General features: G+C 46.2%; 2 protein-coding genes across 3 annotated transcripts; one reads left to right on the forward strand and one right to left on the reverse strand.

Annotated features, from left to right (window-relative positions):
* The first annotated feature begins 716 nt into the window (after positions 1–716).
* Positions 717–19694, forward strand: LOC119175720 (isoinhibitor K). Of its 2 annotated transcripts, XM_037426669.2 has the most exons (4): positions 717–873; positions 12564–12743; positions 14116–14197; positions 19593–19694. In XM_037426669.2, coding segments are annotated over exons 1-4 (318 nt in total). In that variant the 5' UTR covers positions 717–818; the 3' UTR covers positions 19594–19694. The 2 variants fall into 2 exon arrangements, with proteins under 2 accessions (XP_037282566.1, XP_037282567.1); XM_037426670.2 differs by lacking the exon at positions 14116–14197.
* Positions 19248–22693, reverse strand: LOC142777479 (uncharacterized). The gene is made up of 2 exons (XM_075881949.1): positions 20102–22693; positions 19248–19488 (listed from the first exon to the last, which is right to left on the reverse strand). Exons 1-2 carry the CDS (start codon positions 22607–22609, stop codon positions 19483–19485), a joined length of 2514 nt encoding a protein of 837 aa, XP_075738064.1. The 5' UTR covers positions 22610–22693; the 3' UTR covers positions 19248–19482.
* Positions 22694–23149: the final 456 nt, after the last annotated feature.

Below are 23149 nucleotides of genomic sequence, written 5' to 3' on the forward strand. Positions count from 1 at the left end.
TGCCGTTCTTTTCTGATCGCAAAAAGGGCTAGTCAGTGTCTGACAGCAGGCTGAGGTAATTGACGTGTAGGAACCAATTGGGATGGCGGACCTCTGCGTGCCAAGTAAGGCGGCTACATATGCGTCCGAATTCACTTATACGTGCACAAGGAAATCGTAGGTTGTTTCATGGAGTAACTTTCTGCAGTTTAAGTTTTTAGTTATGCCAAGTGCTGTTCAGTTTGTTTATGCTCAGTCGCTCGAGTCCATGTCCTCGCCAATGCTGGCAGCTCCGTCACCATGTCTATGTGTGAACTATGGTTTGCTGTGACCCCTTCCTGCCTGCCACGGCTTCTTACTAATGCGGAACACTCTTCGCTTGCCATGCAACTGACCAGCAGGCAGGCTGGGGAGAGGACGATTTCGCGTCTTTACCGGAGATGAGCGCTCTCAGCGAATTGGGCTCCGTGTAACCTTGTGCCGACATCCCACATCTTCAGGTCTGCAGTGGGCTGACAAAAGGCGGGCGGTGTGGGAGGACGAAGCGTGCTCACGCGCATCTTACTTGCCGAATAGGATGCGTAGGTTTTGATTCGCTTTTCTTTGACATCGCCAGTAGGTCAGACACGGTGGCGGGAGCATGGCTGAAGGGCGCCACCGCCGCTGATGGTTTCCGGGTTCCCGCGTCAAGTCGTTAGCGGCGGCGGCGTGGGGGAGGCGTTCCACTTTGCCGCCGCGGTGCTCGCGTCGTCAGGTGACCCGCGTGCAACCGGTTGGGCGCTGTATTTAAACCAGCCGCCGAGGAAAGGGCTCGCTTTTGTGCCTCTTGCGCCGCCAACATGAAGTCTCTTGCGTGCCTCGTCTGCCTGCTTCTCATCTCCCTTTCACTCGTGTGTGAGTAGAAATCGCTAATTGCTTTGAGACTGTTGTCAGACCCCCCCGCGACCAGCACCACGGGCAGTGCTCCCGACGTCCCTGGTGCCGAGCTTTGCCTTTTGCGTGAATTTGTCTCGCCGCTGCCTGCGAGGATGACCGCAACGCGCGGTTCCTCGGTTCGAGTCCCACCACTTTCGAGAATGTCAGGAACGAAAACACTTTACCGCCACGCTTCGGGAAGTCGGCTGCTTCTCACCGGACACGCCGGACCAGCCGAGGCATACTGGACATTTATCGTCCCGTCTGCTTCCTGTCGTCCAACGTACCAATGAGGACCACTCAACTCCTCGAAGTAGCATTTCATTACAAATGCATGCCTTGGTGTCTTATGTGGTAATGGCGCAGCTTGTCGCGAAAGCTACGAGGAATATTCGTGTAAAGCCTGAGAGACCGTGAGCACGTATTGCTGAACCTACGGCTAGAAAGTTTTTTGATGCTGGCATGCAGTGAAGCCGCAGTCAGAATTTAATAAGGGGGAATGTTTCTATTTCAGATATATCCTTGTAGATATAGCCTTTGCAAATCACACCACAATACTTCCAACATCGATAGTACAGTTCTATTTCTTTTACCCGCGTTCGTGCGGGCAGCAAAATACAAAGGTACCTGTTTTGTAGCTCTTTCTTTATTAGCATAGGTTTGCACACGAGGGGGGCAGAGGGGGCGACCCCACTAGTCACCTAAGAGAGGGGTTGGAAGGTCTGTCCCATACTTTGACCTAATAGGAAAGGGAGCACTTCGATAAACCTTCGTCCCCCCCACCCCATTAAGAAGGACTCTGCGCATGCTATGTTTATAAGTGTTTTTTTGTTAGCATAGTCTTCTTATAAAAGCGCGCCGGTTTTCAGGTGCACCTCACTGTATTACGTATATCACCAAAGCAACGTGGCGTCAAAACCTCTCAGAACAACCACCAGAACTTTTGATTAGTTTGAAAAAGTAGCCGCAATTTTCGTGAAGCTTCGGGGATGTCTAGCTTTCCTTATGACAAACATAACGTCTAACGAATTTGTAGTCATGTTTTTGTCATGACCTTCCTCGTATCCTCTAAATACCAACGAACTGCGAAGCTGTGGTTTTTTACATTTATTCATATATTCCTCTCATATCTCTTTTCATCATCACGCTCCAGTATTCCCCTAAGATGTATTGCAGGACGTTGTCTTAGCAAGCACTTTTGTTTAATCCACCACAGTATAAACAAGCGACCTTGGCATGGAAACATTGACATCCAGCGAACTTGCACTTGGCCAACAAAGTTCATTGAAGAAAGTTGTTATTTCGGCAATGTTAAGGTGATCACATGCGACGTCTTGCGAGGCCTGTTTGCTGCCTGCATTTCTTTTATAGAGCGGACCTTGAGGTAGAAAACGAGTTCGGTAGAAGTTGGTGGGATTCATTTGCCACTAGCTGAGTTTTCGCTAATACATTGCGTGGACACAATCACGGTCTCACAAGAAATCTGGAATTACGAAAAAAAAAAAAGAACGCACGTGGTGCGTATGGCTGGTGTACGTGCGGCAAATATCGACCCCCGCAGCGTCCCACTGGTGCAGCTTCCAGCAGAGATTGCGTCGTCTTTTCGTGTGCTCTACTTTAGCGGAAAAGCCCCAAACGTCAAGTCCGGTTTCTTGTCCGTGTAAGGGGGCCAGGTGCCGAGGCACAACACTTGCTCCGTGTGCGCCAAGTTGAGTCGCGAGCACAGCGCCGTCGTAATCTGAAGCACTGGCGTGTGCGAAGGCCCGTATAATCGGCCTAGAGCACAGATTATAACGGAGACAGCCAAAATTACATCCGAATTCCTTTCTACGTACTCTGCAAACTTTTCTTCTCGAAGCTATGCAGGTAAAGCATGTACCGGTGTGGCAAAGTGTCTGCTATCTGGAAAAGACGCAGCAGCATGTTTGAGACATGTTTTTACGTCGATATGCCAGCAAGAACTTCATACAGGTCTTTACTTTTTCACATGTGTAAACTTGCATAGAGCTAATATAACTCCATTAAAACGTGGCGCATATTAATTTACTGCTCTTGCAAGAACTAGAATGGGAACATACAGTTTAGTCTAAGCGTCAAAGGCAGGTGCCGTGCCTTTCGACATCGATAATTCAAGGGAGTTATTTTACAGCGATAGCTGTTATGAGACCACAACTAGGCGCGTGTGTGCCGCCGTACTTGTCCGCCGCCGCCGCTGGTTGCCGTAACCACTATCACACGAAATAAGAAAAAAAAACTTTACTATATAAAAACACCAAGGGAACAGCAGGATTCGAACCCGGGTTCTGCATGCCAGCCCAGCATGCTACCACAGAGTCACGCCGGTGCTTGAACCTCCGTTGAAAATTTACCCTAGACAGGCTTGATGTCAAGAAAGGAATCTCGTTAGCCTGAGTAAGAAAGCGTTTTAGAAAAGCAAAGGAACAAGCAGGCGTCACACAATGCGAATTGCTTAACGAGTGGGCCGTCAAATGCTGTAACCCATTAAAAAAAGCTTGTTCTTGATCCCCTATTAACTGTGGCGCATACCTACTTCAGGCAAAACTCTTCGTCGTCGTCGGGCAACGAATAAGAACTTGCGCAAACTTTTTTGCAAGTGCGAAGCGGATACCACGCCTCTCCGAAGAATGACGAGAGATAGCATAGTGAATGACGGCCCAGCAAGAGTGATTATATCAGTTACATAAAGAGTGTTTATAAAAGACCCTGAAAAGCCACTCTTCCAGCTTTCGGTGCGACTGCAGTGTGCGGCGCGTTCCGCGAAGGCCTGTTTTTTTTTTTTTTTACATTACAGCTAATGCATCTTCAAGGTGTCCGATCTGCTTTACGTATGAAACCGATTTCCTAACGGCAAAATCACTTTGAATCTCCGCTTATCTCGGTCATCTTGTGTGACGGAGCTGTAGCAAGGTGGACCTGTATACACTCGTACACAGATGGGCTGATAGCCTTTCTCTGCTTGGGTTCTTTTTTTAAAACAACTGCGATAGAATCAAGGTCGCATGCGGATTTTGCGTCTTGCGAAGCTGTTCATCACTATTACAGCTGTTTTATTAGACTGTATATTCTGGATTACGCTTGGGTGTTATCACCTTAATTTTCAAGGTGACTGTAAAGCTGCCGCAACACGGGACTTCGCTTCATTATCGTAGAACCTTGGCCAATTGTGATCGAATCTATACTGTAAAAAAAAAAAAAACAGCCTATCTTTGTCACTTAGGATTTCATTTCATTTCATTTCATTTATTTACTCTCAAGGCCGAAGCATTACAGAGAGGAGCGGGTATACATCATACAAAAAAAAAATCAGGAAATACAGCAAATCAAAATTATATGTGCACAATGGCAATCTGAAAACCATAAAAGAAAAGAAAGACTGCGTGATGTGAAGAAGAGGCAGGGTGGTTGTAACAACAATGTTCAACATGGTTGCGTCTTTGAGTGACACGCGCACACAAAAAACTAACAAGAGAAAACACAGCGTGACTTATAAGTGGCGAATTTACGCGAAATGGTTAGAGAGGGCGTTTTTAAACAAAGTGAGGTCAGTGATAGCAGCGATAGGGGCGGGAAGGTGGTTCCACTCATTTGCAGTTTTCGGGATGAATGATTCAAAATATAAATTCGTGCGGGCGCTAGGAACGCCCACTTTAAACTGATGATCGTTGCGTGAGGAAACGTACGATGGGGGCTGGAAAAGAGTGTTGCTAAAAGACGGAATACAATGAAAGATCTTATGGAACAGGCAAAGGCGAGATATTTTACGCCGCAGTGAGAGAGTGGGTAAGTGAAGATTGGCTTTCATCGAGGTAACACTGGACGTGCGATGGTAGTTAGACATGACAAAACGTGCCGAGCGATTTTGAACCGCCTCGATGCTGTCAGCGAGGTAATTGGTATGTGCATCCCAGACTGATGACGCGTACTCGAGTTTGGGTCGGACTAATGTTTCATAAAGCAGAAGTTTAAGGTTAGTCGGAGCCAAAGAAAAGTTTCTGCGCAGATAACCTAACGTGCGATTCGCATTGTTTGTAATATAATCGACATGCGTGTTCCAAGAGAGATTGTTAGAAATATATACTCCTATAGGTACTTGTAGGACGAAACCAGATCGAGATTGCTGTGGTTAAGTGTGTAGTCGCACGGTACATTATGAGAAATATGAGAAACTGCTCCGGTTATCCACAGATAACCGGAGCAGTTAACCTCTCGATACGCATGCGTTGTTTAAAACACAGTGACGCGGATACTTGAAGTTGACTTCATTTTGCACTGAGTGAGGATACGGATCACCTGGAAGCCAACTTGTACTCGGCAAACTGTGTGTTTACTTACTTTGTGCTCAATTGTTTTTGACGCCGTCTGTGCAGAATATACGGGGTGTCTCAGCTATTTTTAGCCACTCTTGTGGTCACTGTCGGTTGCCAGAAACGCTCGAACATATATTTTGCGACTGTCCAGCATATGCAAGCGAGTGTCAGCAACTGATATCTTCGATTGGCCGATATATTAGTCGACCATTAACCGATGAGGTTGTGTTAGGTCCTTGGCCTGACGCCAGCAGCACACATGTGCTTATACGAGCCGTCATCGCTTTCTTAGAAGCCACTGGACTGGATGCACGTCTGTAGAGTTACCCAGCCTAATAAGAACATATCATCTCTCTACCTTAGCATCGTCGTTCATCACTCTTTCACTCCCCAGTCACCATTCCCCAGTGTAGAGTAGCAGGTCAGAGCAAACTATAGCTCAGGCCGACCTCTCTACCTTTCTGTAAATAAATTCTCTCTCTCTCTCTCTCTAGCCACTCTAAATATATGCCGACTCACTCTGTAATGACGCGACCTAATTCATGTTGTTTGCTATAAAACTGTGTGCAGTAACTGACACACTATTTTTCGTTGTTCGCTCAATTTCCCACTTAGGCGTTCTTGAAGACGTAACTTTTGAAGCGACGAATTTGTCCAGTAAATTACAACGAGAAAGTTGTAGACCGGTTTACAAAATATTTCATTAGACAGTTGCTAACTTTCTGTCTATTCAGTATTAGGCCTGATGTTTTTTGTTTGTTTCTTTGCTTACTACACATTCCCACGAAATAAAAAAAAAGTACAGCGTGCCATTGCTAATGCGTACCGTGATTTCAGTCAGCGCCTCCTCTATTTTATCAATGCCAACCAGATGCGCTCAATCTAGCTGTTCACTGCCCTCTCCTCTAGCTCTTTCCTGCTCTCACCCAACGCGGCCTTCGTGAGTGCTTTGCAGTCATGGAGGAGAGAGCCCATCATGTAGTGCCTCACGACGGAAATCATAAGTAATCTTTTGTCCCGTTGCATACAGATACGTGTGGCGGCGTCTTGCATTCTTTGTGTTCATAATGTTGTCTGTCACGCTGGCTCTGTAGTAAGATTGATTGATATGTGGGGTTTAACGTCCCAAAACCATCATATGATTATGAGAGACGCCGTAGTGGAGGACTCCGCAAATTTCGACCAGCTGGGGTTTTTTAACATGCACCCAAATCTGAGCCCACAGGCATACAGCATTTCCGTCTCCATCGAAAATGCAGCCGCCGCAGCCGGGATTCGATCCCGCGACCTGCGGGGCAGCAGCCGAGTGTATACCTCAGCCACTAGACCACCGCTCTGTAGTAAGTAGTAAGCGATTTCTAAATGAGTAGAAGATAAAAGTGAGCCTCGTAACTGTCTTTCAGGGGGGGAACTGTGTAAAAGATACGGTGTTTAGAGATAGCGTGTCGTTGTTCGTGGCGCTACGCGGGTATCCAATGGGGAAGCGTTACTTCAACGCAACTGCATACGGCGACTTTTAGAGTGCTGTGATGCAGCGGTGGCATTGCTTCGAGCCTCAAAGGAGCCCGAAGAAACAAATCTGACAGACGTGTGATATTGTAGTGGGGAACACGTCTGTGGCATCTCCGGCTAAAAGCGCTCTGAAGCACGCGTGACGCGAGCAGCGCGACTCCTAGCTCTTCCTGAATTAAGACGGACCGACGGCTCCCGTTGAGAAGCTCGGGTTTGCACTGGCATTTAAAGAAATATAGGCGTGGTTTCAGTGCTGTCCAACTTTCCGCGTACAGTTGATATGCTTGTTTCGCTGTGGTTCACGACAGCGATAAGCAGACGCAGCGCTTGTCGCTTGTGTTACCGCTAGCACAATATGCGTCATAGCACAGCCACCACCATCCTCGCTGTCCTCTCGAGGCAGCGCACCCGGTCAAGTGCTATATACGCATTGCAATCACGGCATGCATAGGTGCACGAGTGGTCATGTGAAGTTTTTTTTTTGTATTTCAGGAGTAAGCAGAAAAACACCAATATTAAATGGACAAAAACTTAGAAATTGTCTAATTGGGTGTTTTACAAACCGAAAAGAATCTTTTTCTGTGAAAATTTTCGCCCAGCTTCGTTGCTTCAAAAGTTAACGAAAAACACCTAGTTGATCATCTAAGAAGAAAAATAGTGCGACTTACTCTTTGCAATAGGCACCAACTTTTATTTGGTCGCGTCGCCATAGATTGCATCAGCATATTTTAAACTTTATAGCTAGAAATATCTGGGGCACTCTGTATAAAGAGAAACCTTTTTTTATTTCCATATTAGTCTACTCATTCACAGATTGTTAGAAAATTTGAGTTTTTTTTTCTTTTGCGCCACAGCACTTTAAGAAGCTACAAGGAATCACTGCACCATCAGTTGTCTGCGTCTCTTTGGGCGAAGTTCCTAAACGTTGCTGTGCCCCCAGATTACTACTAATGTCCTATCGACCATTAAGCACGAAGGCGCAAGTTAAGCACGACCATTAAGCACGAAGGCGCAAGGGTGTATCCCGCTGCCGGGATACACCCCTGTACTTATATTTAGGTGGACAATTAAGAACCCAAACTGGTCAACGAAGTTGTCAAAATCCGTAGTCTGTCACAACGCCACGCCCCATAATCACACCTTGTTTTTGTCACATACAGTACCAGAAATTAATTGTGCAAATCTTGCCAAGCTAGGATGTGGTCAATTCAGTTCGGAGTGGCTCCTTGTTTGTGCCACTCCACGTGAGTTCTTTGTCAACTGTCGCTAAAGCTGTGGTTGTGAGAATGCCAATGAAGCCTCATGGGAAATATGAAGGTCGAGGAGTTGCGGGATAGCACGGAGGGCGTGGGTATTTTCAGGTGCCATGATATACAGCAAGAAGGAACCGTATGAATGATACTGTGTTGTGCGGAAGCAGGCGAAGAGTAACTAGAAAAAATGAATCAGTAGTTCGTCACGCGACGACTCCTTGCGGTCTTATTGTGAGGCGGGATGCATAGTGGGAAAGTATTTTGTTGAGTCTGTAATGTTAAAGCGTCTCAATGAAGTTCAACAGTTCTCTAGAAGAAAGTAATACAGTTAAATGGATGATGTTATGCTTATGCATCGCGCATGATGCTCTCCTTGTAAGCCCCGGCCGTGTTCTTGCTATGTCGTTTCAATGCATATACCGTAGAAACCTCAGGCAGGGCCGTTGTTCATTGACTGGCGCAGACAAATTCGTGTATGAGTCGAGGGCATGTAACTTTTCTTGTGTGACACATGAGCACAACTACTTCAAAAATGATAATAGTACTGCACGAGATATACACAAACGAATCAACGTTGTTAAGAACGACACAAAAAAATATAATGTAAGGGGTGGGAGAAGTAATAGTACTGATCTCTATATGAGTTGTGTAATCGCTGCCAAAGATATTCAAAACGAAAACGACCGTATTCTATTTATTTGGCTTATGAAAAAAAGTAGAAAAAAAGAGGCAAAATCAATGTGCAACAGAGGAACCACTTTTGCATGTACGAATGAAAAAAAAAAGTTGTCTTTAGTTGTTTGGTGCCAAGGCAAAGGATCATCGGTGATGCTGCGGCTTCCGACAGCCATGCAATGCTTGCTCCATCTTCTTTTTTGTAGTTTGAGTATTGTTCGGCTTCACGTTTGCTGCCCTGCACTGCTCAGATTTGTACTATTAACGGTAGCATATGTACGCTGTAAGACAGATGGTTTGGCCACATTACCGCACACTAATTCACAAATATGGCACATAATATCTTGTTTGTCCACATAATAAGATTGTTTGACCCAATGCACTTGCGAGATATATACCGCGAATATACTCACATCTGCCCAGCGGTGGTCTTCCGCTTTTAGGCTTTGGTAAACACAACTGTTCATATCTGTCATAAATGTGTCTTATGGCGCCCAGTGTTTTTTTTAGCCACAATTGTATCATTAAGCAAATACCAAGTGTAGGCCAATCAGCTTTCTTTATCTTTTTTAAGACGAACAGTTCATTCAGTCACTGTCATCTGCCTACGACCAGCGGGTGGATTACTCTCTCGAGAAACTTTGTCATACGCGTGTGTATGACGAACTTCACTCCCGTCAACAGCGCCAGTCTTATTGCGAAGAAATCTGGGACAGTGGACGTGATCGTGTTAAAGATGACACACTAAGCTTCACTTGAAGAGCAGATCACTAACTCTAAACTCATGTTCTGTTGTTGCATCAGTTCAGAGCTAACACGTGAGCGACCGGCGTAGTATACTGTGCGCGAACTAGCTGATCGCCGACACGCCGACAAGCGCGTACTACACGTCTCAAACGGGTACAAAATTTTATAAAGCATTCCACAGTATCTAATACTCTCCTCTGTGCACTTATATGTTCACATCGTTTTGAACTGCGTGCAATGGGCGAGCTATAGGTCGTCCTAAATGTCGCCTTCGATTAGTCAATTTCATTTGCGGCACAGAGCGCATCTGCCAGTTTCGCAAGTTTTGCAAAAGAATTAAATGGAAGAGGCACTTTCGAGCGCCAAGTCTGGTAAGTAGCCTGCGGTTATGCTTCGACGGCCGGCGGCGATATGTATGAAGCAACGCCGATATTTACACGGCCGAGTTCACATGCTCTGCACGAGCTTCCCAGCGAAACTGGTCTTCGCGTTATCTTCGGCACGCACAAGACGAGCATAATGAAGCGAAACAGTGACACGTTGAGCGCTCACGAAGGTGGGATGAACTCCCTCGACCGCGGATAGGGACGTCATGGGGGTCACAAGGTGGACCGACGCCATCAACATGGCACTCACGTCAGCGATGCTCCTTGCGCGAGCTCTCTGTAACTCGACTTCCGAAGCAGACGCAGAGGGCCAACACCTTCTCTCTAGGTGCGCAGTCTTTGTTTCGTTGCTTAAGTGGGGCAGGGAATGCCGTCGCGATAGCCCGCAAGGAGCGCGCGCAACCTCTGTCGCGAGTGTACGATGATGGTGAGATAGGTGCCCGAAGGCCATGACAGCACTTGCGGCCGGGGAAGCGTCGGACCCGTTATCCTTGCGCACGTCAAGGCTACTTGTGGCCACGTGTCTGATTGCACCACCACTGGATTCTGCGACAAAAAAAGAGCGAGCAGCCTGTGCAGCACCAGCCGCGACCTGCGGGTTCGGTGCAGAGGTGTCCTTTAAGCCGTGCATAGCAGCGGTGATCGGAGCCATCTGATTCACTGGACAAGCAGGGCGGAGTGTTTAGCGATGGCGGTCGAAAAGGGAATACTTTGAATGAAACATGGGTCTGGGTCGCGCTGGAAGGAGGAATCTAGGCGGTGGACCTGAGATCTCTGCACTTACAAAAGAGACACGCAGCAGACCCAAGTCGTAGACGCCGAAAGAGTCTTAACATATATGTGAAAAAAACAACAACAATGAGAATGATTCGTTCGTGCAAAGCATGGACTATTTGAGGGTCGATAGCTTTCTTACTTCACAGGAAAGAAAACAAACAAACAAACACATGGTCTAGAAAGGGGTCTGGCAAAGAGAGGGAATATCTTCGCCATTGTTTAAGAACAGGTACTGGAACGGCTAGTTTACAGAACAAATAGGAGTAAAAAATTAACCGAGAATATCTAGGCAATTTATGGCATGAAATGACATTGTGCTTTTCGGCAGTAGTGATTACGAATTGCAACAGATGAGGGAAGGCTTCAACCAAGAGAGCTTTTGAGGCAGAGTTGAAGAAAAATATGGGAGTGGCAAAGATTTTGTTAGGAGGCTCGACGAGATTACGTGAGCTCACGATTGACAACCCGTCGAACCTTCTTTCTTATGTGGTTCTTATAGGGAAAAGAAGAGAAAAGTGAGCCGCGTAACTGTCTGCATAAGGTGCGACATCTCAATAGTAGCTTACAAGGGATGGGGGTAAGGAGAGATAAGGATAGGATTAAAATATATATAGAAAAAGAGAGCAAGGAGAGAGCGAGGCGCAAGGACAGCGAGCGATGGAAGTGGAGATAGGAAAGATGGAGACGGTCGCAGGAGTCTGAGGACGGGGCACCACTCGACGAGAGCTTTTGTCGGCGTCAGGAGATGGCGTAGGGCGAGTCCAGTCGGCCAGAGCTGCGCTGACGTCGGGAATCGCGAGGGCACAACCGGTTGGCACGAAATCCAGCGAGCGAGTCCCGTAGAACCTATGCTAGGGTGCATATACTTTAGGCTGCAGTTATTGAAACAGGGAGCCAAGTTGTGAAAAGTAAGTCCATGAGTAGGTTTCATAGGTGTTCGAGGAATGACTGGAGTACTTATGGCAGTCATTAATGCCCATATCATGACCGGCTACTTAGCGCTTTCCGTGAAGCGAAAATAGCTCATTTGTTGAAATTTGCCGGCTCAGAAATGATGTTCCGATGTTCTTCGGTATGCCGACATGCTTTCCATGACAGAGAACTTAGATGAAAGCACTGGCCGGACCACAATTACTCCTCGCTTGTTGCGATCTTGCAAGTCACTTACGTGCACCTTACTGACGATCAATTTTTCTTCTTGAAAAAAAAAAGTTTGTCCTGTACATGACGCGAATGAGTCAACCTGGCTATTCCCACAGGGGAACAGGGAGTGACTTTTGTTATAGCGCGAGCTCAGAACGACGACAAAAGAACAAGAAGGCAAGCGCTCGTTGTCTTGTCCTTTTGTCGTCGTTCTTAGCTGACGCCATATGACAATCGTCATGACTCCAACTAGCCCAAACCGCCACGCTTCTAAGGAACAAGTAAGTCGAGCATCCTGTTCCTATCATGAGCCTTTTCGAAGTGGCCACGTGTAATACCGGGTCCCAGTAAACCGCAATGGGCAGGCGTTTTCGCTGTAAGCTGAGCACACGTAGCAAACTTACTCCGAACTGTAATTAAATAACAGCAACCAGATTATGAAAATTATATGTACAAGCAAGTCTTGTAGTAATACCAGAAGATCGTGTTTGAACCCTAATTGCTGATTACATAGAAGAAGAGGAGAATGCAGTTAGGGTGCACTTTTATACTGTTATGTCGACCCTAAATAAATCTGTGCGTTTGACCTGAGTTGAATTTCATGAACGCATTTTTATTGTGGACATGTGCATTCGTGCTGTACGTCGTAACTGCTCTCTTGCTTTCTCGTGCGCTTCGACAGTATTCTTGACCACGCAACACACTTGTACGCTTTGCCTTGACGTGCAACGTTTTATATATAAAAAAATTCAGCGTATTCCCACCCCTATTTTTCATTACGAAAAAGGGTTTATTCGAGCGTAACCGCACGGCCCCTTTGCTGAGAGACGACCGTCCTTGGTGCGCAGGCAATGCAGCACACAACAAAGCGTGTAGCCTAAAGAAGGACCCCGGGAACTGCGAAGATGCTTCGACCAAGTGGTACTACGACAGCAAGAGCAACTCCTGCAGGCTGTTCGTGTACGGAGGCTGCGACGGCAACGACAATCGCTTCGACACCGAGGCCAAATGCAAGGCGGCGTGTGTCCGTGAGTATGGCGCATCGGATGCTGGGCATAAGGCGCAAGCCGCCTTCTGATACGCTCAAATACCGAAGTGAGACAGGCGATTACGCTGAGAGGAAAGTAAAACGAAAAAAAAAAAAACAGCCCAACACACGTTCTCATTCACGCAAGCACAATTTCACAAGTTTCGGTGTTTCGTTTCAGTGGCTGAACTTTCTCGTGTGTTGGTTCGAATTTCATCGCGACAAATCTTACTTTATTTATCGTCATGATCGGGCCCAGAACGCATAAAACTCTTACACTGAAGGGTGATTGTCTATATTAGTTAGAATAATCAAAACAAGAATATTGAAATGTTGGTGCAAAAATACTTATGACATATGCGAAAAGCAAATGACTTGACAGTAGAGCCATTACTTGTTGAAATGTTCACTGCTTGCAGCGTTCAGTCAGAGGAGACGTTTTGCTTCATGTCGAAGAAGAGACAGAAAACATACTGTCATCCCCATGCAGCGAACGCCCTTAGTTAGTTTAACGTTTAAGCACCTTGAAATCTAGTGTAGCCTGAAGTATTTCTAGAACTTTTGAGAGGTTTTTGAGGAACGTTATATATATATATATATATATATATATATATATATATATATATATATATATATATATATATATATATATATATATATATATATATATATATATATATATATATATATATATATATATTCATGAACTAAAGATACATGATACATAATTTACTAATCAATTTATCCGTTATACCAACGTTGGTTCCTCCAAAACTTGTACGTTGGACGGTCGCATTCTCTGAGACGCTTTGAGAGATGACAGAAGGCGACAATAAAAGGCTGAAAACAAGTTGCGCCAAAGAAAATGTCCCGCTCGCACATCCACTGAGATGTACGCTTCTCAACGTGACGTTAACTGCTATTTTTAATTTCATGAAGCTTTTGTCCTTTCACCCTGGCCTCGCTAAAGGCGCCATCTTAAGGACCGTGCAGCTGTTTTCGTGCGTTATAAATCCCCAGGGCGCGTGGTTCTTGCAAGTTTCCTTTTCCTTTGTTATTTGAAAGGCCGCGCTTTGGCAGAGCAAAACTCCCTAGGCTGCCTTTTCTGTTCGGGAATGCATAGCAATCAGCGTCAAATATACGTCGCCTCTGTTTATTTCAAAGAACGTCTCAGCGAATGCTGCCCCTAGTGTGTGATTATCTTGCAGGTGTCGAGAGCGGAGACCACCTTCGTCCCAGCGCCTGCTTGCCATTGTAAGCGGGTGCTGAATAGCGGCTCGGTGTGGTTTACATTGCAAAAGCCGCAGGGAGGGGGTGCTGTGATTGAGACACTGTTTTTTTGAAGAAGTGCCATCGAACGTGTTTCCTCATAGGGTGCCTCGATGAGCTGACTGCCGAGCATCGCTTAACGTGGACAGGCTTCCTCCAACTGCTGCCCAAGCAGGCGCCATGCTGGTGGGTCAACCCGAGCCACTTTACTGCTCGCATCACTCGAAGCGCCCATCCGCTTATTGCTGCACGCGATCGTGACAGCAAAATGCTGGCAGCGTCGGGTGTGCACAGTTTTTCGGGGCGGGTGCAAGTACGTTGAGTCAAATACATGAACTAGCAGATTGTTCTCTCTTTGCGCCAGACACCTTTCTTTTTTGGGCTTCATGGCTTGTATTTTCGCTTTTTCAAAAGGAAATTTACTCGAATAATTCAAGATGAAAGGAGCATCTAGAACAATTAAAGTACTCCACAAAGCTTTATCCAATGTTGCCTTATTAAGTTCCACAGAAAATATCATTCACGAGATAGTTAAAACACAACCTTCAGTACCAGGTTTGTACAGCGCGAAAAGGAACAAAAACTATAACGCCCGTCTATGTAGGTTGTGGGTTTCTTATTGCCCCACCTTTTCGTTCTGCATGAACTGTACACTGTAGATCACTCAACCTTGTCAGTACCTTGTAAAAAAAGTGCATATATATATATATATATATATATATATATATATATATATATATATATATATATATATATACATATATACGCTCGTAGGTTATTCACATTTGACCAATGATGGCCATTTATTACGAGTGGAGATTGGGAAGTTTTCGGCCTCTGGATATTTTCTGCGCTGGTTTTCATGTAGGAATGTTTTCTGTGGACGCAAGCGGCTCGTAAGACATGGCGACGTAGGATATGTGCGATGTTCCATGTCCCGTATTATATTGAGACTCTCGACTATCGCAGGAACATTTTACTTCCGTCTGACTTAAGATAGCTACAATGTCGCAGAGTTGGGAAGCGGTAAAAGAAAATGATGGCATTGCGCCTAGTTGCGCCACAAGATGCTCTACAACATGAGGTAAAATACCACGTGAAAAGCTTCGTGATAGAAAAAAAAAGGCAATGCAGCAGCGACACATGGCCAATGCTGTTATAACTATCAAAAGCTGCATTGAGATTGCAAACAAGAAGATGCGGGAACAGCGCGTAGCTCAGACCCTGTCCATAGCCTGCCCTGTGCTTGTAGACCCGCCCTTCCTTCGGCACCTTTTTACGACGAATACCTACCAACTCGGTCGGTTTTATATTCTAATGTATTCCAGAGGTAGCGATCTTCACACCGGAACGAAATCCTGTGCACCCTAAAGTGCGGAAGCACTTTACAACGCTCCCACATTTTGATGTCGACGTTCAGGGGCTCTAGATGGCATGTGAATGGCAGCTTACTGGCAGTGTGCGATCTATGTCGCATCTCACAGGTTCGAAAATAGCTCTCACGGGCACCCGACGTCAGTGACGCCACTGGAATCAGAAATATCTTCACGTCAAGAAAAGTACGTCACTGCCCTGAAGGAGCAGTGCTCACCAAACACAACGTGAACTTGCAGATACTCAAAGATCCCCACAATAAGCCGCATGAGACCATGATTTTTCTGAGGGAAAGTTTATTTGCACCTCAAAAGTTAGGGCTCAGGCAGAAACGTTGGATGTGACGTCATACCGCTGCCATACAATTTTAACGAGAGGCAGAGTTCTGCCTGGCGTTGCATAAGTGTCGCTAGTTGCATAAATGTCGCATAAAAGTCGTCAGTGGGTATACGCCCGTGTCACTGGAGGGGGTCGGTAATTTGGAGTGGTACATAGCCGAGCCGCTCCACGTTTCTCGCAACTTTGTTGGTATTATTGCTGCCGGAGTCGATGGTCGCTCTGCCAGAGGCGTCACACGTGACGTTTTCTACAGAGGACACGTGGTCCCGAGCTGTTGAGGTGCGAATAGACGCTTTATATTGTGATTTTGCTTGTTCCGCTTGACCTGGGTGCATTCATCATGGTGCGTACACCGACTCACCTCGGCTCTAACCACTTTAACCCTGCGTTCCTGCGACGAAGTAGACTCCCGGAAGAAAGCCGGAAATCTGAGTATTTTTCAATGTCTGAAAGGGTTCCCCGGAAAGTCATCCTGTAACTTGGAATAATGTTCTTCATGGAAACGCTTCCTGGTATATGCAAAAACTTAGGCGTGTGGGTGTGCGTGCTGTATAGTGTGCGTGCTGTAAAGAATGTTCTCACACGTGCGTACATACAGAAAAATGTTTCATTGCGATTGCGTGGTCTATAATGAGCCCGCTTCTGATAAGCTTTGAGCTTTCTCACGGGTGGCTTCTTCGTCGTATGAATGCGCAACAGGTGATCCTTACATGTATCTATCTCTCCGCTACTAAAACATGACGCGTGAGCTTGAGGTTGTACTCTCAGAAGCACAACGATGCAGTGGAAGAAGAAAGAGATAATAATAATAATAATAATAATAATAATAATAATAATAATAATAATAATAATAATAATAATAATAATAATAATAATAATAATAATAATAATAATAATAATAATAATAATAATAATAATAATAATAATAATATAAAATAATAATAATAATAATAATAATAATAATAATAATAATAATAATAATAATAATAATAATAATAATAACAACAACAACAATAATAATAATATTATTATTACTATTATTATTAATAATGATAATATAGTGTATTTAAAGTGGCCTCTTTCTGATAAATTTTCCCCTGCTTTCTTGTGTTTTCAAGACATCAGCCCTACATCAATCACAATATATAGTATCTTGTCCGACAGTGGTCAGGCCTTTATAGGCAAGCAACCCAGTGTAACATTATTACCGGGCCTTTCCGTTTAGATATGAAAAGCGCGCCTCGATACAGTGACCACAAAGGCGGGCATGCGTACTGAAAGTGTTTGTATTACAAAGCTGTGCAAGCTTTAGAGGCGACAACGTAGTAGGGTAGATCAAGTGCAACGTACAAAGACCGCAGAAAATCCTTGAAAAAAAAAACCGATAAAGTATGCGGGTGATTTTTCGTGCGCATAAGTTTCACAAGACCAATCTCGCAGTGGCGTTTTAGACAGAACACAAGGCAAGCGGTGTGCCAAAGCTTTTTGGTCATTGCATCTCTATACTGCTTCTGCCCTTTATTTTCACCTTAAAATGCGTCATTTTCAACACAAGACTTGACATGTTCTTTTGAAACGGGCGGTGAAGTTGCTGTAGAGATGAACTGTTTTATAGAAGGTAATAAAGAATTAGAGAGGCATATAATGCAGAGAAAAAACAATAGAAATCAAAACAGACAAATGAACAAAAAGAAACGGCACCGTAGACTTTATCATTAAGATTTGCAACGCTGGCGTTTTCGTATGCTACCTTCGAATACTATACTATACTATATAGGGCAGCACGAACTATATGAAGAAGGAGCAGCTGACACATTGTAACGCATATTCAGTACTTATAGTAGTGACACCAAGACGACAACATTTTTGATAGATCACCAGCTGTTGCCTTACACCTTGCTGCTGCCTGTGGGAAGTGTCAGCTGCAAGGGCCAGCGTAGGGGCTAGTTGGTTCAACATGATTGGCAGTCGCGACGCGCTAAATTGCGCACACACACACACACACACACACACACACACACACACACACACACACACACACACACACACACACACACACACACACACACGCACGCACACACACACACACGCACACGCACACACGCACACACTCACACACACACACACACACACACACACACACACACACACACACACACACACACACACACACACACACACACACACACACACACACACACACACACACACACACACACACACACACACACACACACACACACACACTGATTTATGTCAGCAGTATAAAAAAGGCAAAATATCTTTTATTCGACGTTCGAAGAGGAAGAATCGCGTAGCAAACATCTCCTTCAAATAAAGTGAAAAACTATATTACCTTTTGCAGGATTTCTCTGCCGGGCTAAATTTAGGTGCTATGAGCAAAGTTTATTTGGGCGTTTGTATTTTGCTTACGACACGACCGCGTAAATTGCGTTACTGTGACCGAGGTTATAAGTCGCAGTCGGATATGTATCAAATTTCCCCACCGAGCGGGATGCTGCAGTAGAAGTTTCGGGTAGAACACTACACAAACGTAACCGTGGTATACACAGGTGGTATGGGAGTCCTGTCGAGGCACCCTATTGCTCGTGTAGCTGCAGCGTTTCCTGGCTGCACTGTTTAGAAAATAAACCTTTGAAGAGTGTGTGCCCTAAGCATGTCCTAGAGGTCAGAACATCTTGAGGCCTACGAACATAATTAGTCTGCCACCTAAACAGCCACAAGCACGCTATGCCCACAAGTACGTCAGATAGGGCGAGTTTGTGCATTATCGATCAACCTGTCGTCTATTTTTTTCCTTCTTCACTGGTTCTTTTTTTCACACTCAACCAAAGTTGCGCTATAACCGTGTAATTGCCATGTCCACGTTGATTTTCTCAGTAGGTGTAGATATTTTTAAATCTGCCTGATTCTACATGACGGTAAATTTATTTTTGCGATGCGTTGATTCATGTTGTTGCTCTGACAAAAATGCAAAAGAAAATGTCCGAAGTTGCACAACTGTAAAAAATCGCCATTTAGCCAAGCTTAACTGTGGTGCCACTTCAATTTACTCGGCATATAAGATTTAACTCGAGGTTAAAACAGTGTTGATAACTCTAGCTGTTTCGGTTTAATGATCGCATTTTTGTTTATGGGAGGCTTGTAGGAGAAAACTTCGTCACGAAAAAAAAAAAACTATTGGATATAGTTGTCGGAATATCGCGGTATGCATATTACAGAAGTTGGCGATACAATGCTATCATTGATTGCCATAAAACAACGATCAATTATCGCAACTCTTACGACAGAAGAAGTAACCTTTTATTCTACTTAGCTTGCCGAAATGCCATATTTTCAATGCTAATTATCCTTTAGTCTTTCCTTGAATGCATCTTAAGCTGGTATTCGCCAACTGGGGCAAGCTTATGGAATGAACGCACAACAGCAAAATAAATTTATTTAGGAATATAACTATGGTGAGTACTGCACTCGTGCATCAGCTCAAGGCATGGCTGGCAGAATTAAATTTGTAGCAAAATTACAAAGTGCTCCTGCGTTGTTTATTTAGAGATCACTGAAAACATCTGACAGAACGGAGTCGCCGACGGACCAGCTACAAGTGCCCCGGTTGCATGAGAGTATGTTTGCCCTGTTAGGTGTATAACTACACAGAATGGTAGCCAGTGGTCGTTAAATTACAAGCTGCTGGGTGCTTCTGCAAGGGCTTTCGTAGACCAATGGCTGCATCGGTGTGGTCACGTCTGAAACGAGAGAGAGAGAGACTGCTTACAGGGCATGCACATAGCGGGCAGAGCTGCGGCTGACCTCCAGGGACTAATTGTGGTTGTTTCTCTTTTTTTCCCAGATCCCCACAAGACGACCAGTGGATAGGGGCGGCAGCAGCAGAACCAGCCTCAATGACGGCAGCAGTGATCCGGTTCGACACATTAAAGACTGTTTTGAGATAGTCCAGGTCCGTTTCTGTCACCAGGGCTGTGGGTACGCATAAAAAGGGTAAATGGAAGTGAAGGGCGAACTGCCTGTTACAACCCTTCGTGTAACTATAGGGCCTGACTGGACTCGGCGCACAACTGTTCCGATGGGCACCCTAGCACGCTCGACGACCTCGACCGAGCTCGAGGACTCGGTGACCAGGCTGACCGCGCGCGCCAAGGGCTGGCCGCCGCCACCGCCCCAGTACGGGTACCACAGGTTCCATGGCCAGTGTAGCTGTCCCCCTGAGGGCTGCCGCAGCATCTGCACCGGCTGAACGGGGCTCCGAGTCAGCCGCACCAACGACGTCTGACTCGTGGAGCGTCTGGCTCCGAGTGCGTTCTGATTGCCTGCGAGGTCGAGCGAGACCATGCGTTGTACCTGGCGCCGGCTTGCAGGCACCGCCACCAATTGCGGCGACTTGGGTGACATGAGCTTCTGTGGTACCCGGATTTCGATGGTGGACGTCTTTGGCTGGGGAGGCGGTGACACCACAACCGGTGTCACTTGCTGCTGTTGAGGGATCTGAATGTGGAGCGTCTCTACGGTCTGTGTGGGCGGCTTTGCTGGCTGCACTACCATTGGTGCCGGCTGCTCCTGCTGGTTCGGAATTCGAATCTCCAGATAGTCAGTTTGGTCCACAGATCCAGCTGGGCTGTCACCTGTCCGTGTGGTCGTTATGCGAATGACTGCGTCCTCAGAGGCTGTCTTCTGAGGCGTCTGTGGCGGTGTTGGCACCGGGGTGGCAGGCTTTGACGCTTCCGGAGAAGTGGCTTTCGAGAGAGAAGCACTCGATGCGGACTCGGATTTACTTTCGTCTGAATCCTTTTTAGGGTGTTTCTTTTTGCGCTGTTTCTTTTTCTTGCGAAGTCTTTTCTTCTTTCTTTTCTGCCGCTTTTGGCCTCTTTTGTGCCTTTTCCCTCCTCTTGCGGCCATGACCGCCAGCAATATCGAAGTCACTGCCGCAACGACAAGGAGGAAAACGAATGCTAAAAGTGAGTCAATGAAACCATCGCAGGTGGCACTCATAGTCTTGTCCACGACGTTGTAAACAGGAGCACAGTTTCCTATGTGTCTGTCAATGGTCGGTCCGTAAAAGTACTCCTCGTAGTACTTGGGTAGCATTGTGAGCAGCATACGGCGGTAATTAGTGGCAGCCAGGCGTTCATTGGTGTCCCTCAAGTCCAGCCTGTTCCATTTGACTAGGAAAAGTGAAGCTTTGCGGCGTGTATGTCTGCTGAGGATACGTTCGTTGGAGAGGCTTGTGCGTAGTGATGTGATGAACTTGGTCAAGTTGATGTCCTTGCTGGGCAACATGGCAACGTGTCTGTCGTGGACAAGGAACTCCGGCATTCGCTGGGCTAGCTTGAATGGCTCAGAGTCCAGCATTGGAGCTCGCGTAGTCCCATGTCCAGCATCAATATCTTGACGCACTTCAGCGGGTACACTCAAATCGGCTAGTGTCGCATCCCCGTGGCTGCATTTGCTTAATATTTCGCTAGGGTGTATGCCACGAAATATGGAAGCCCGTTCGTTGAGAGGCCATAGTCGCACTGCTAACATGTTGAGGACCTGGAAAGACCCCTGTCTGTACGCACCGCAGAGGTAGCACTCTCCCACTGCACCATACGGGAATAGTTGCAAGGCGATGTACAATGCTAACACCACAAATATGTAGAGGAAGAAAGCGCAATAAATGAGCGCCACACCTGACACGTGTGACCGGATGTTCCGTTCCTCAGGTTCTTCTTCAAAGTTGTGTTGTGTCATGCCTGCTATTGCAAAGGGGAGGAGCACGAAAAGGATTAAAATGAAAAATGCAGGTACAATTCCAAACATCGCCGTTGACCTGAATCTGTCCCACCAGCCAGTTTTTGAGCCGTAGGAGGCAAGTCTGCTGAAAGCTCTTTCCAAGCCATTGAGCGTTTCTTTGAGTTCAGCCTGAGCACTGGCTTGCGTACTTTCATGGAGTTCCTTCTTGAGCTTCTCCACAGCTTTTCTTCTGTCATGAGCAGTAGCCTTCTCCACTCTTGCGGCTACAAGTTCACAGAGTTGTTCCTGGAAATGTTGAACTCGAGCAAGACTTTTGCTTGTTTGCAGCAGCCGGCGTCCTTGAGTGTGAGCGCCATCCTTCATGAAAAGCATGCCGATCTCTCTCGCATTGTCGGCGCAGTCGCTGATGTTGATGCTGTCGCGAAGCATAAGGTCGCTGTGCACACGAGCTTTGAGAAAGCGACTGAACGCTTTCTGGAAGTCATCTTCCAATTCCTCGAGACGACGACGCTTCTTGCGCTCTGCTACGTCCACCTTCTGGTTGATAGTGTTTGTCACAAAGGCAGCGAGATCTTTGGCAGCCATCTCCTTCACTGCAGGCAGGGCGTCGATGGAGGCATTCAGGTCGCTGCTGCTCTGGTACAGCATGAATGCCAGGACAAAATCTACGGCGGCAAGGAACAGTGTCGCTGACATAGTGATAGTGTAGGAGGTCCTGGAGAAGGGCGTGATCTCGTGGAAATCATCTCCGCCGCAGTAGCCTCCCCAGCGAGCTGCCACCACGGCTATGCCACCGATTGCCACCACCGCAAGTATAGCGTTTCCGAATTGTATTACCATGCTGATGCCGTGCTGGTAGTTGTCCAAGATGTCCAAGAAGCCGTTGGGCTCCCTCGCCAGCTCTACGAAGAAGCTGATATCCCGAGGCTTGTACTCCAGGTTGCCGAGAAGGTTGCGCATATAGTAGACCGGTGCCTGGTAAGGATGAACGGGATTTACGTCCATGGTGTACGGCAGCTGATCCGAGTGCGGTTCAGGAGGCCCCGGACCACGGCCCGTGAGGCTGCCGGCAGTGAGAAGCAAAGACAACAGTGCTACGGGAACAAACGGGGCCATTGAGGCGTTGTGGATGATACTACGTGATCTGCACAGGCGTCGCTGCAGAATCAGTGCACTCGCCGCGAGCGATCCGGAAGGCACGAGAAGGATGCTTCTTCTGCCTCTACCTCTAGCGAAAAAACTAAAAAAAAGTCACCTGTAAAATCTTGCCCCCCTTGAAAGCAGGAGCAAAAATGACATCAGTGGTTTATCTGTATTTATTCTTACTATCTGAAAAACTGCGCTTATAGATGTTTATTTTAATATATTAGGTGGAAAGCTCACACTTGATGCTGTGAATAGCGCCCTAAGTGGTGTCCATGTCGTCGTCGTTCCCTGCGAGTAACCGTCTAGAAGCAACACGCTCATCTTTCGAGACCATTTGTGGAGAAAGGTACTCACGAATTTGAATTTGTATTTTCCAACAAGCTATAAACGTTGCATTAGATTGGCGATCAGAACCATAAAGTGGTGTATCTATGCGTTATACCTTAGCTAAAGCAAAATGAATGTGAACACATTTTTTTCTCTTTAAACCTCGTATATGAGAAGAAACGT

Source organism: Rhipicephalus microplus, chromosome X (genome assembly GCF_043290135.1).
Source record: "Rhipicephalus microplus isolate Deutch F79 chromosome X, USDA_Rmic, whole genome shotgun sequence".
In the NCBI taxonomy this organism is placed as follows: domain Eukaryota; kingdom Metazoa; phylum Arthropoda; class Arachnida; order Ixodida; family Ixodidae; genus Rhipicephalus; species Rhipicephalus microplus.